Source organism: Colossoma macropomum, unplaced genomic scaffold (genome assembly GCF_904425465.1).
Source record: "Colossoma macropomum unplaced genomic scaffold, Colossoma_macropomum, whole genome shotgun sequence".
NCBI classification, from domain to species: domain Eukaryota; kingdom Metazoa; phylum Chordata; class Actinopteri; order Characiformes; family Serrasalmidae; genus Colossoma; species Colossoma macropomum.
Genome location: NW_023494805.1, coordinates 13,696,927 through 13,712,164, shown reverse-complemented (window position 1 = coordinate 13,712,164; position 15,238 = coordinate 13,696,927). Strand labels below are relative to the sequence as shown.

At 41.1% G+C, this 15,238-nt stretch overlaps 1 protein-coding gene across 4 annotated transcripts in view; it reads right to left on the bottom strand.

The window, feature by feature from the left end:
• The window catches only part of LOC118826616 (serine/threonine-protein phosphatase 2B catalytic subunit alpha isoform), a 93,700-nt gene extending 79,302 nt beyond the window's left edge, over nt 1–14,398 (bottom strand). For all 4 annotated transcript variants that reach the window (XM_036597635.1, XM_036597637.1, XM_036597636.1 and 1 more), the window contains exon 1: nt 14,116–14,398. In XM_036597635.1, coding sequence (XP_036453528.1) covers nt 14,116–14,176 — 61 coding nt within the window. In that variant the 5' untranslated portion in view covers nt 14,177–14,398. The remainder of the gene's footprint in view (nt 1–14,115) is intronic.
• Between the last annotated feature and the right edge of the window lie 840 nt (nt 14,399–15,238).

Here is a 15,238-nt window from a genome sequence, read left to right as displayed (position 1 = left end):
AAATAAGCAGGCTTCTTCTAGAGATAAGGCACATAACCAGCTTAGAGCTAGAAAAGAAATGCTTTTCAAGGGAAGTCTCTGAAAAAGAAATGATACAGCAGTTCTGCTTGTATGCATTTAGCATGGAGGGAGTAGTATTGCATCATGCACTTTAGGGGGGTTTTAGCACTGAAGGCTGGGCATGCCTGAGAGCAGACACATCTGCACGCTGATACACAACGTTCTCCAGAACACGGAGTAAAAATAACTGTCAAATGCTGAGAGGAAAGCCTTTTCAGGGAATACAGGCTCCAATGGCGTGTGTAAGAATGGCAACAGTCTACAGTTTGCTGCCCAGCAAAGTAAGAAGAAAAGCATAGAACTGTCTCTTCCCTTTCTCTTCAAACTGTGGTAATTTTTGGTCTGTCTTTCTGAGCCTGGACAGCTTTTTGCTGCCTTGGACCCTTTTTTTCCCCATTTTTTGCTGATTTGACAAGAGTATTCAGAATTTGGCTTTCCTCTCATCCCGCTTCAGACATGATCCTGATTCACTGTACAGACTTCCGTCACAATCCCTTTCTCCGGCAACGAGTAGGAGCATTTGTAGTAGACTGGCCATAGATTGATCTGCAGCACGGCTGCTGCCAGTTTCTAAAAGAGGATCTAATGTTATCTCTGTAACTGTCTCCTCTGCGCAGCAGGAGGCAAAAGCTAACTGCTTAAGCAAAGAATGTTGGATGCCTTTTTCTATGCAAGTTTCACATGTGACACAGATCAACAACATGTAGTATTGCGCACCCCCCACCCCCCCCCAAGTATAGGTGAAGCAAAACCCCGCTGACTTCCATAGAAATGCAAATACCTCTAAAACTACACTGTAACAATTTTAAAGACATCTCACTCTAACATGACCTCTAATAATTTACTGCTGAGAAAATGATTCATACTTCTAATATCCTTCTCGTTAGGGGTGGGGGGAAAAATCGATTCTTAAATGCATCGCGATGCGGACGTGGACGATTCTGAATCGATTCACAAATATAAAAAAAAAAAGCTTTAGCTCAGCTGTAGCTGCTTTTCTTGCATCACCAGCTGGAAACTTTTCAACAAAAGTAGAACAGTTTATTGTAAAAATTTCTCTCCATGTTCTACTTTTTACGAGGCTGAGTCAGTTTCTCGTTCTCCAGCTTCTTGTTTGAATTTTCCTGTTCCACCTTGAATGATACAGCAGTTACATTCTGGCGCCTCAGGCACCATTTAAGGTGGAACAGGAAAATTCAAACAAGAAGCTGGAGAATGAGAAACTGATTTAGGCTTCACGTTTTTAGTGTTTGACACTTTCTTGTTGCAGATTAAACATATCAGGAAACCAGCTAGAGTGATAATAAATGCAAATAAGTTAATTCGTCTCCAAATTATTGATGTTCATCTAAAATCTTTCTCTGTGCCTTTTCGTTAGCTACTAGCTAGGTGAACTAGCAGTTATAGGCTACATTAATTCCAGTGTTTAAGACCATTTACTGTTAAAACTGTGTTAGAACGATCAGCAGAGCTTTATTTTTTTTGCAAAGGAGGATTATTTTATTTTTACGTAGAAATCTAATTCTGCTGTGGAGCCGCATGTCGCCAAACCCCTGAGCTAGAGTATGGAAGCACTTCAACTTCTAGAGAGTTGAGGGGGAAAACCATATTACATGTTTCCACCCATTTTACGCCCTTTTGTAGTTGCTGGACCATCAAGCAAGCAATGTCAAAGCATTCACCCAACTTGGAAAGGACGAAGCCAATTACAAACTCTCGCAAAATCGCAACTTTTATTGTCAAAGATTTGCGTCCGTACTCAGTCTTTGAGAACCAGGGCTTTCACTTTGGAGCCGAGATACAGCGTCCCGTCTCGAAGATATTTTACCGACACGACTCTCTACAACGAGACCAAAACCGAAGTTATGGAATCACTGAAGAAAACGGGTAGAATAGCTATAACGTGATGTGCGGACACCCGTTTGCAACAGAATCTTATTTCATTGTAACTGCACATTTTAGAATCTTAGATTCAGAAGCTCCATGAATAAATACACAGTGATCTATTTAATCCACTGCAAGCATACACCTGTCCTCCTCCATAAAATTCGCTCAAATGTGTAAACAGGCCAACCTGCATTGCTTAGTTGGTGCTGGTGCCTCTGCCCCCATGGACCACGATTTAGCAAAACATCTTCAGAGTTCAAGAAATGTAAGCACCCTATGTGCAATCTATTTCCAAAGTACTGAGATTAGCAAAGATGAATTTAAGATTTTTTGAAGGGATGCCTGACTGTAATAGGCTGAAATTCTCCTCAAATAGGTGATTAGTAATTGGACAATTTAGTTTTATTCTGGTCAATCTGTGTGATGATTTTATGATGTAATTAATGCGGCCCACCCACGTACACATACGCTGTACTGTGCATGCGTGGCCATGCGTGTGTTTAGCCTAAACAAGCCTATGTGTTTAATATCAATGTGTTTAATATCAATGTGTTCCTTGGGCCGCAAAACGTGAGCTTCAAGTAAAGAGCAAATAAACAATGTTACTGTATTTGTTGCCTGTTGCTTTAAAAAAAAACTTCCACTTATCAAAATTAGCCTTAAACAGCCCATCTGGATGCAAAAAAATCCTGTCACCCATAAAATTTTAAGAGTGGTAGTAGCAGTGGGCGATATACCGGTTCATCCTGTATACTTGTTGAAATTCTTTTTAAGGTATTAGTTTTGTCATTACCGTTAAACCTCTATGCAAAAAAATTGCAGATAACATGACATACAAACAGTGTGAAACACGCCGATTCCCTCACCTCTTATGATGCGAGTTACAGCCTGCGGTAAGTTCGTCCAGTTTATTGTCAGAGGAGCAGACGTCAGATTGTAATGAGTTAATGAGTTAACGTGGGGAAAAGAGAGTGGAAAGAAAACCCAGTCCCTTGGAGTTAGCTGTAAGCCTTTAGCCTAGCATGGAGACTAGCCGGCTATGCATGCGCAGCGCTCCTCGCTCTGCCAGCTGCTTCAGGTGGCTTACAATATTTACTAAACTTAAGCAGCGTCTGACGGTCAAAGATTAAAGCTTGAGTGTAAAAGATGCACATATGAGCCAAATGACTTTCGGACATAGAACAACATTCACATTCACTGATTTACTCACCTTTACCTCGTTAGGGTTAGAAAGCAATATTGACATCTGCCTATATACTGGTCATTTCTGTTTTTACTATTTTGCCCAATAAAAATATTTTAGATTTACTCAGTTGTGAAATATAGTTTTTATTAAAAAAAAAAAATGGACATCCAGAATAATATGTCACTGTTTAGCTACAAAAAAGGTTTACTTAAGCATCCAAAATGGTTTTATTTGATAAAAAATATACATAAATACACTATACCTACAGATTACAGAAACATAACATTTATATGGAGATGGTCACAAAAGCAGTGAAATGCAGACACTTCTTAGCACAGTAGTTTAGTGACATCTAAATACTCTGCTCTTTCAGAGCACAACAAAAACATCATCAGATATCATCTTAAAAAAATGGCCAAATCTAAAATCTGTCCCATGCTAATAATCTTTAAGCAAAGCTGATACGGATATGATTCTGAAATCATTGTTTTCCCCTAATGATCTGTGTAGCTTTTAAGTTTGTGCACTGAGCAGGGAATTTCCCTGATTAAGCCTACACGTTGATGAATAAATAAATAAAGAACTCATCCCCTCCTACTCTTAAAAGTCATAATTTATAATAGCCTGCCAATGTCTTAAGTTGCCAACTGCTAATTTATGGCAAAAGTTAAGTTGCTACAAGGAATTTGATGGTTATTAGCAGACTGAATTAACGCTCACAGATTGGGACACTGCTTGCAAACATGAAAACTCACCATAAATGCATGATGAGCAGTAGATTGAAAAGCCTGACCCGCTTTGATGCTCACTGATGGCTGGTTTGCAACCTGAGCTGAAGCGAGTGGGGGGGAAATCGATGCAGGCTGTGTGAATGCGCGGGGATTCCCTGCACTCCTTCTGATTAATAGGAATGATCTGAAAGGGCATGGGCCTAATAAATACTGCCAACACAAAGCAAAAAAAAAAAAAACAGCAGATAGTTGTTTCATCTTCTTTTCTCTGGGGATTCTCTGACACAGAGCAAATGAGTGCTAGAAGGGTCAACTGTAAGTTCCGTCACGTGTTTATCCTCCATACCTTTTTCCGGTAGTAAACACACAAGAGACAGGACTGGCATTAGCATCCCAGGCAGCAGGAGAGATACAAAATTTGTGAAAACAGCCCTCCCAGAACTCCTCACAGCAACATCAGCGTGGCAAGACCAATCAAGCCTCCAACGAGTAACTAAAATGACTTCACAAGTACCAATTATTATACCTCAAAAACAGTGTCCAAAAAAAAACACAACCAGAGGGGGTCTCAGTTTTGGTGCAAAATCAGTCAACAAAGCTCTATGAAAGAGAAACATTGCAAATTACTTACCCAACACTGCATGCACTCACAGCACTGAAGCTATGATTAACTCACACAAGGGAAAGTCTAAAGGGATTAGCCACACAAATATTTTTAATATTTAACCATGACACTGGCTATACCCAATAATAAAGCAACAGCCCCTGCCTATGAAGGATTTCTGCCAGCTTACCAAGTTAATACCCACATAAATACTATTCAGAGAAATGAACGCTAAATCAATTTAAGGGAATACTAATATCACGTGCAACAGAAGCCAATGAAGCAACTGCCCACTTGCTTCTATTATAAGTGTGTGTAGAGTCAACAGGTTTTCTCTTCTTTAACTAAGCAAAGGGAAACACACCACAAATTACTGACAGTAAAAACTGACCATATGCTACAGATGCAGCACAAAATGTTGCACGTATTGTAAAAATGAAAAAAATAAAAGCCATAAAAGACATTTCATCTAAAGTCTGAGAAAATACTGGCTCCAAAATCAGAAGGTAACTGGAAAGCAGACTCAAACAGGCTTAATCGTCTTATGTTTTCCTCTGACGGTTCTTCTTGCAAAGCAAAAGTGCAAGGTGCAACTGCAATTTGCAGCAGCAGTAATGGCTTGGTAAAGCTGGATTTAAGAGTCACTTGAACAAATAGTGGTAATGCAGTCCGCTGGCAGCATGGCAACAATATAAAAGGTTCTGAGATGGGGGGGGGCGGACACAGACACACAGACACACACACACACACACACACACACTACTGACAGAGGTCAGAACTGCACAATGGCAAGAGCTCAGTCAACAGCAGACAAAGTCATATTTCACAAAGCTTGTATTTGGCCTGGCTTCCTCTGAAATCATTTGCATGAAGTTAAGCTCTTGGGCAAAACAGCGCAGGCTGTTAAAAGAGACTAGCCTTATGACATGTGCCAATATCAAAGCCAGCTTCCTTAGGAATCATTTGCATGGAGTCCTATTCCCTCAGAATTAGCATCTAGCGCTGCAGACTAGCATGCTAGCTAACACTGAGAAGCAGATTCCATTACATTCCCTGAAGTCAAGCTCCTCTGATCCACTTATACGGGCCATAAGCTGAGCAGGTTAGCCGCTTTTCTCTGTCCCAGATCCGCAACCTGCGCTAAGCTAATGCGGTCGTAATCTAATAAGAGCTCGTGGAGGGCTGTGGCTTCACTCACTAATGTAGTATTAGTGCGTGTGAGAGTGCATGTGCACATGTGTGAGTCTGTGTGCGTTTCACTCAACAGGGTCACGAGCCTTGCAATACTACAGCAACTGATCCCAACAAACAGCTCTTTGGCACAGATCATCCTAGAGAGACTAAGTCTAAAATACACACATTGGCATACATTCCACACATAATGAAAATAATGGTACTGAAGCACACGTCTCCTCTTACATTGCTAACCACAGTAATTACATGACATAGGGAAGCTGAATATTTCGATGTATTGCCATTAATATGCATGCGAGTGAAATAAGGCAAAAAAATCTTAGGTCAAAATGCAGCCATAAACTGTGAATTAACATTCATAATAAAAAACAAATTATCTTCAAATATACAACCTAGCTACATTGGTCATTAGCATTGCTGGTCTCTATTTGTTCAGTGAGCAGCTGTCCTTGTAGCATCCCAGCCATTGTTTATGCACTGCTGTCCCTCTGTGTGTGCCTCCCCCGCCCCCCTTTCAAGGCTAACGGTGGACAGAAATGGTTGTGCCTGAAACATTAACCCTTCTTCTTATATAACTGAATGCCATGCATTCTGCTGTGTTGTTCGGTTGCATGTGCCTTTAGCAATTAGAGGCCACTGGAGGTCCTCCAGGAACTGCAGGACTGTTTATAACACATAACTAACTGTAGAAGGAGTTATTGTTTTTTTTTTTAACGGCATTGAAAAATCTAATATTTATTTTAAAAAAAAGAGACGTACAAGACCACTTTTTCTTTTCCGATATCGCTACCGATACTGAGACCTTCAGTATCAGCCGAAAATATTACCATTACATACAATCTGCTTTAAAAACTAGCTGTTTTTAATCACAGTACTTTATCATTATCAAACTACTCTACTATCCCACAGGAACAAGCCCACACCTAACATAATCACACAGTGTGAGTGTCCGATACTTCAAGATAGATGTAAGGCATGCAGCGATGTGGGAACATCCAATATTTTTCATTTACATATCTTCCAATACTGATACCGAGACATTAACATTTGTAAGTTAACTGCAGAACTAACTCCACCTAGATTAGCATTATGAAAGAAATATAATATTTATTTCTGTAGTGTTACAGATGCAGTAAAATAATTAAAATGTACATCTTTCAATCCAGCAATCCAGTGTCATCTAAACATTCTGCTCATCCGGGGTTCAATAAACACATCATCAAATGTTCGATTCAAATATTTGTCAAATGTCAGCATCTGTCCGATGCCAATCCTTTTTAAAGCAATTATTTGATGACAACATGATTCCAATATTATTGTGCATACCTACTAGATTTGTTACACGATTGTTACATAACTAGATTTATTCATTTTCTTCTGATTTCGGCCTGATACTGATACCTGGTATCGGATAAATGCCATTGCCATTTTAATACAGACAGAATATGCAAGTCATGGGCCTGAAATGACTTTCAAAAAGGTTCAATGCCCAGCCAAGTGCAGTGCATTTGTCAATTAAGTTACCTTTAAGTCATTCTAACACCGCTGAGGTTGAGAAGGAACCACATGTAATCAAAAGTATTTCACTAAGAGCTAATGGCTTACAATCTACTGACAGGCAGCCTTTTATGCCATCTAGCCCAAAAACTCTGAAGCAGTATATCTAGCAACACAGTGAAGCAATGCATTATGATCAGCATTAGGCTACAGACACTGCTAAAAGAACTATAAAGCATGCAACAAGCATGCAACTGACTAGTTAGCGAGATGCTCACACTGTATGAAATGTTTTCTGACTGAAAACACACTCTGCTGGTGAGCAAGTGCTATTCTCATCTCTCAACAGCTCTGAAATGACAGATTCTGTTGAAAAGTTAATCAGCCAAAGAATGACATCAAACACGCTCCAAATACACATACAAAACCATGTACTATAATACATGTGATTGTTTGAAAAGTATTGATTCTGTTGAAAAAGCACTACTTAGTTCAAACTAACATATAAGGACCAGCACCACGGACATCAGAAGTCAGTTTTTGTTTACATCACTACATTTGTAAGGACATTTTTCCCCTCACATATACATACACACAGAGCCCATGAAAAGAACTCTCTAGATGGCAACTGTGAAAACAACAACGCCAAAAAAAGGCTGGTGAGGAACCAACAGCAGTAAAAGCGCCTGGGAGGTTCTTTGTGTTTTTGACAGGCTGCTTTGTCTTTGACTGTGCTCAGCCTGCATGTGTACATGCGTATTTCTGTCACACTCCTCATGCAGCGCTGGGCTGAACAGATGGACACTACCTCCTCTCTCTGAAGCGCCCCTGGGCTGGTCATGCAGTGCCTCCGGGAAAGTCCTCACAAATTCCGTCTGAGGTCAAGAACAGGATGAAAGACGGATCGCTTTCTGCTACTCCACTGGAGTGCTAGCAAAGTTGGTTTGAGTGGGAGAAGAAGACAAAAAGCACACTGTATGTCTGTTCAGCATGGTGCCCTGCCACTGCTGGCCTGTGGTTGCCCTGAGAGAATGCTGGTGTGTTCTGCTTTGGTCAAACTCTGGCAGTGACTGTTTCATGATACATGATATGTATCACAATCAACGGTAAACTATTTAGGAAAGAACAAGAGGAAATATCAAACATTTAGTAAAAAATAAATTCATAAAAAGATAATAGCATTATGGGCTAACATCCAATCAGCTACGTGTTGCCAGCCTCGGGCTGATAATTGATATTACTGAATTTTATTACTGATATTTTAAAGCTGCACTACGTAAGATTTGAAATCACGAAATTGCGCACAACATGCGAGAGAACACTGTAACAGTAGTTATGCTTTGGACCCATTCCCTGAGCAGACGAATCTGATGGTTGCAAACGTGTTAAAGCGAGTATTGAAAGAGAATCCTTGATGAAGGATGTGAGGATGTAAGTGAATTATCTACTGTCGTCATCATATCTTCATCAGTATAATGCTAATTTGCATTTCAGATCTAAACATCGAGCAAGACCTTTTTTGGGCCTGTGACATGAATACATAAAGACATCAAGCTTTACAAGGTAACTCACAGCATCACACAGACTCAGTAATGCTACTTCTTTCAATTTAACAAAAATATTACATAGTGCAGCTTTAAATCAGTGCCAATATAATGCAAATAACAAAATTCTTTTGTTCTCTTTCACAAGCTATGTATTTTATTGACTTGCCTTCAGTTAACCATTCCCTTTGTACAATCATTCTAAGCTATGGTTAGTTCTACACTGTATACAAAGTAAGAGACTGCACTTAACTATACACCACACAAATTGAACATCAACTAATTAACCACACAGATACATACTTTGGGACCTTGAAAGATTTTTAGTCTGGTAAAGAGGAAATACAGAAATTAAACAGAAACTCTGGGTACATGAGATCTACTCTCTGGTAAAGAGTAAAATGGATGAGCTTGTCCAGAAAAAGAATGCTGACATGCCAGTTTGCCAGTATTTTGGATGGTAATTATATTACCATTATGGAAATGCAAGCTATAGTGTATGCTCATGTAACATTCACATGCAGTACTTCGTGACTTAGTTTGGATCTTGATGAGATTGTTTATAATGATAATTGGCTAAATTTACATTATTGCCTTTATTATTATATTTTGTTTTTATGTAGTTACTATACACTAGTTGTTGTTTACAGGCTCTTTATAATTGGTCTAAACCTGTCCTCATGATACTGCGAGGTACAGTGCCCATAATATACTGAGAAAAGAGTATTGTGGAGTATTTTATAATAATATAATAAAATTGCCCAGCCCTAGTACTCAGTCAGTTGAAGTGAGGTCAGAAAGCACAGGCGTCAAAACTAAGCTACTGCCTTCACCCTCTCTTGTACGTATGACTCTGCTTTCAGCTCCTTTCTTTCGCTGAATTCTCTACTCTGGCCTTTCAGAACTTTACTCTCCTCGAAGCCTCTGACAGAAAGACTACCTCGCTCTTCTCGTTTTCTCCCCCAGCTCTTGACAGAAGCGCCTTTGTTACAAACTCTCACCAGCTCCGCTCTTACCACTCTCCACACCCAAACACGCTGTGACATGCCACGCTGAGAGACTGTCCTGTCACCAAACATAAAGCCAACCAAACGCCTGCCCACCTGAATGCGATCACTGAGCGCGCATGAGTCAGCTCCACTGTGTATGAACTACTAACACAACTGTGAAAAAAAATCTATTCCTGCAAGTTCTGTCATGAGGGTCATGAAAAATACTGACTTGCTTTTGCAAAAAACAAGGCATTTTTGTTCATCCATCTCAAAAGCGCTCAAAGCTACAATCAGTATGTTTAGTTAATTACAAGCTGCAATAAAGACATTAAAAATTCATTGAATAGCAAAGTATGTTTGAACCAAAGAAAACAGCCTCATTAATACAGAGAAAATTTCGAAAAAAGGTCATGTCTGAATAAGCGGACTGAAAAGCCAAATAAAAATTTATTCTTAACATGTGGCCCTACTGACTGTAGGTTTAAACAATAATGCTGTCAGGCTCATATTAAACCACGTTTAAGATTTAAAAGCCACCTGAATAAAGTCCCTTCAGAGAGTGTTCACTTAAAAGGCCAGAAATATGCTTAATTTGCCTTTGAGAAACTGGCCTGCTGTTTTGAAAGAATTAGAAATTCACTGATGTGTATGTGAAGGTTGGGGGGCTGAGGGCTTATGTCTGTACATGTATATACGTGTGTATGTATACATATGTACACACACACAAGCCACATAACAAAACGGTAAAGAAGAGGGGTTTCTCTTTCCAGGTGCTTGAAGAAAGCTCAGGGTTGAAGTATGCAGTGTTACTTAAAAGTTTCTAAAAATGACTCAGCAGGGATCAGGCACCATCATGGCCGTCACCTCCTCGTTCAGCACTGTGCCGGGGCCTCTCTTCAAAAGTCAAATGTCACATGCTATCAGTCTACGGTTGCAGTGTGAAATACACAGACAATGGCTCCCTGGTGTCTTTCAGCAGACCCCACACTGAGGGAAGGAAAGAGCAGCCCATCTGATTCATTTGAGTTAAGCAACAGAGTAAGTAACAGCTCAGTCAGATTTGATTATTTGGGGTGGGTTGATAAGATCATAAACTGGTCCAGTCATACTCACAGCTTGGCTAAGCAGAGAAGTGATTAAGATGTCTTTTATTAAGTAATTAAATTAATTAATTTAGCCAAATTTATCTCCTAATTTAGTTGTAAACAACACCCAAGAGTGAGCTTCTCCATTATTAAATGCCAGGGCTAAGGCTACACACATTCCTGCCAGTATGTTCTGATCACAGATGGCACACAGCACAACTGGGATTCGGATCGTCATACCTCAGACAGTGCAATTACTGCACCACTTGTGAGTCGATCTGTGCTTCACTGCACCCTGAAAGAATACCTCTAAAAGACATAACATCATGAAATGTAAGATATAAATGCAAAAATAGCTGCGCAATGAGATTTTTTTTCAAATATGGTAAAACTGTTAGAAATTGGCCCGGGCTCAAACTGTGCAAATTGCTACGTATAATTTATCCTATAAACAGAAACAGTATTCATCTAGGTTTAATCAACCTGACACTTAAGATAATGTTTTTTCAGTATGTACGAAACTACATGAAATCACCCAAATTGCTCTGCGATTATCGACTTTGTTTGGCTGCAAAACAATGCTGCATTCAAAAAAAAAACAAAAAAAAAACAGCAGTATTAAAATACAAAGCGTTCTTCAGTTCTCAGGTACTGTGAAGCAGACATCTCGGCCCATCTACGGCCTGGTCCATCTGAAACAGAATCCGGATCTGTTTGCACTGAAGCTCAATAATAAATCAAATCCACTGTCCTCAGTGGGATCTGGCTGCCCTGCAGTAATATCTACCCTTCCACAGAGAGCAAACACATTATATCTGAGTGAACGACAGGCCTAATGAATGTATTTCAGCTGTTAGTTGGCCACACCTGAGGACTAAGCTGTAGCAGTCATTTTCACGTCTGTCATTCTGCCTGTCCATCCATCCATCTGTCTGTCAGTCTGGTCCTCGCTCTCACTCACTGACCACATTAGCATATGGAGGGGGTCTTTTCTTCGAAAGGGAGACTGGAAAAACTCACAGAACACGGCATTACATAACAACTGTGCCTTGCTAGGATCATTTAAAAACGAAGGACACTCTACTGAACACTCCAGCCCTCCACAGCGCAGCTAGATTGACAGATAATAGAGTACTGCAATTCAGCTGTGTGTGCCAAGAGAAGCTACTAAAGAAATCTCTCTCACATCAGTGCTGAACTGCAGGCACAAATCGAGCTCCTCTGAAAGAGCTGACTGAAACCATCCCACCAGCCTTGCTGGGGATAAAACAACTCCATATATATGCAAAAGAAGATAAAAACAAACGACTTGGTACATTTTGCCTGCATATAGTAGAAGCAGTGGTCTGTAAACAGTAGAGATATGGTAAAGCCAGAGAGCAGCCAGCATTAGAGAGCGAGAGAGGCAGCCAGTGTTGTAGACACAGGAGACGAGACGGGTAAACAAGTGAGAGGCTTCTCTGGCAGCTGAATAAACAACGCATTATAATGTAGCAATAGTGATGCAGCATTTTATAAAATGAACCTGCATTTTCCTCATTGAAAACCTACTTGTTTTGGCTTGATTAATGAAAATATGCGGCATAAAGACGTCTTAAAATGAAAACGTAAGCTCTCGTTTTAAAAAAATAACAGTGCCATTGTACATGCACTTTGGTTTATCTTATGGACGGAGGTGAACAATGTGTGACGGGTGCAATCACGCAGCGCTCCCATACATTACGCAAGCCCTTTTTCAACAAGCAGTCATTTTTCTAATAAGACAAGCAGAATGGCTTCCATTTTGCCATATACTTCAGAGCAACAGATTACACCAACCTCAGCTAATGAGGTGAGAAAGAAAACACTGCATTTCTTTCCCTCTCTTCCTTCCCTCCCCTTTAAGCCTTCAACCAGAGCTAAGCACTCTGGGCTACTGGAGCCCTGCACCCATTACGCAGATTTCCCCCATCAAGTTGATACATTGTGCCATGATCTCGTAAAATATTTAAGCCCGGACTCCTTCCGTAGGCACTCTGAGCCCTCTCCCTCGCATCCCCTGGCCAGTGAGAGGAAATTGCTCTTCACAGTGCTGTACTAAGAGATGTAGCTGATGGAATGAATGAGGGTGAGTGACTTATCAGAGTTCTGAGGGCTTCTTTATGAGAGCAATCAATTCATATCAGAGGGGCACACTTACACAACACTGCCAGTTGAAAGAACAGGCAGCAATACTATCTGAAGAGCATGCCTGTAAGAAAGAGAGGACACTTTTATTTAGTTTGGGCTCATAGAGGACTGGAAATAGCTACTGGGGAAACAGCCACTGGAAGTTACAGAGACTTTGTAAACCACTGTCCTGAGCAGGCATGTCCATCTGAATTGGCACAGAATCCATTACGATGGAGGAAAACAAAAGCTGGTATTTATAAGGAGAAACTGGTGTCTGTCAGGCCACAGAAGTGCAGCTCCATGTTAACTCCGATTCAGCCTGGCCACAGCCCTGTTGGTCAACACCAGTTTGCATTCGTGAGAAAGGCTATTCGTACATTCTGAGAAGATTCCTGACATGACTGCTGTCTAAGGGCAAAAAGATCATTGCTCAAGTTACACGAATAGTAAAGAAAACAGAGAAAGGAATGGCTAGGCCACTATTTCCATCCTAACACCGCCTAAAAGTCAGGCAGCAGCGGGAGAAGGGAGTCTTCCCAGAAAAGGGTCTGTTTCCAAACAACAACAACATGGAGCACAACCTGTCATAACCTGCAGGATGTCCAGAGTGGCCAAAATGCACAAGACGAACTACCGCTAGCATAGACCTTATAATCCCTTTTCTATTCATTTCTAGCCCATGAGACAGCCAAACTGTGCAGTAACAGCTCCGTTGAGCAAGAACTGGACGTATTTACTTCACAGTTTTCTTGCTTCGCTGCTGCTGCTGCGCTCCGTCGAACAGCGTTCACGGCGACGTGTGGCGAAAACTAAACAGACATTCGCCAACTGGAACATTAAACACCCACCAAAACGCTGCCGTTCGGGGCCAAATTCTCCACCTACAGTGTGGAGGTATACAGAGAAATGCGTGGCGTAAATTTGGACGATACAGTCACGCTGCTAACTCGGTAATAACTACCTTTACTTCCTACTTTTACCACCACAGCCGGCTAACACCCTTTTCCTCAGCAGACTGATGTTAGCAGACCATTAACGTACTATACCGACGACTTTCTACTGCACAGCCGCAGCAACACGCTAACAGTAACATTTAAAAACAGGCTTTCTTCATTTCTTCACACACTTTAAAGAGCACACTGCCCTGTCCTACCGAGCAGGGCGTGTGCTTACATTATACTTACATTTAATAACTCTATCCGTCGTAGATAACTTCGCCTCATCATTCGGTTTGTTTTCAGACATTTCCAGTCAAATGTGTTGGCTTCTCTCTCTCTTTTTTAAACTGTGCCTGAAAACGAGCCGGTGTAGTCCTCGCTCAACGACTCGACTCTTCCCCAAAATGGGAGACTGAGACGGTATCGCTCGCCGAAAATACTTTGCAACAGGGTAACGAATTTGAGCGCCGTTACTGTAGCTCTGTCTGATTTACAGCTCCCACTGTAACAGATCTCTCACCCCCCTTCAACCCCCCCCACCCCGCGGCGGACTCAACCAAACAGCAGGCTGGAGAAGCCCCGCCCCCTCTGTCAGGAGGGCGTCTCCGATTGGAAGAGCTCAGCCTCCCGCTCTGCACAGCGGACACGTCCTGTGGTCGGGACTCCTGTCAGTCTTCTGCTTGTGTACGACTGGAGCTTCTTCAGTCTCAGTTCGCTCGTCAACTAGGAGTGATTATAGTTCAGAACGTCTCCAGACCGCTAAAGATATAGTGGGGACGTGTTGGACGCTGTGTAGTACATCGCAGACTTTTCCACTTTTGATGAAGACACAGACACTCTTTGTATGTCGGCAGTATTTCACTGTAATCCTGAACATCCATAATTAAGACAGAGCGGGCAGAGAGATGAGGAGAAAAGACGGTCTGTCACTGCCCATGATCTGTTAGGACTTTCCTTTCGTTTTGTCTGCGGTTTGATGGGGAACATTTATTTATTTGTTTATGTAGAGTGCAGCAATGTCTGTATAGTGTCCAAAAACTGAAAAAAGAACATTTACATTAAAACCAAGCTATGGAAATGAAAACTGTGGCTCTCTGATTTACCATGTTTCATGGCAGCCACTGTCAGTGATCAGGATTAAGCATTTGGATGCATGCTGCGAATGTTTTATATGAGGCAGTTAAAGGGGAATCCCACTGATTTCCAAAAATTGTCGGCATAGTCTAGTCATTAGAATGTAAACAAAGGCATTCATAGTTTTTACGTGAAATGGTGCATTGTAAAGAAACTTACTCTAGATTCTCTAAACAGTGATGGTGATAGGAACCAGGGGACTGTGGCATGACCAGTGAACCCACATGTGTCTTCT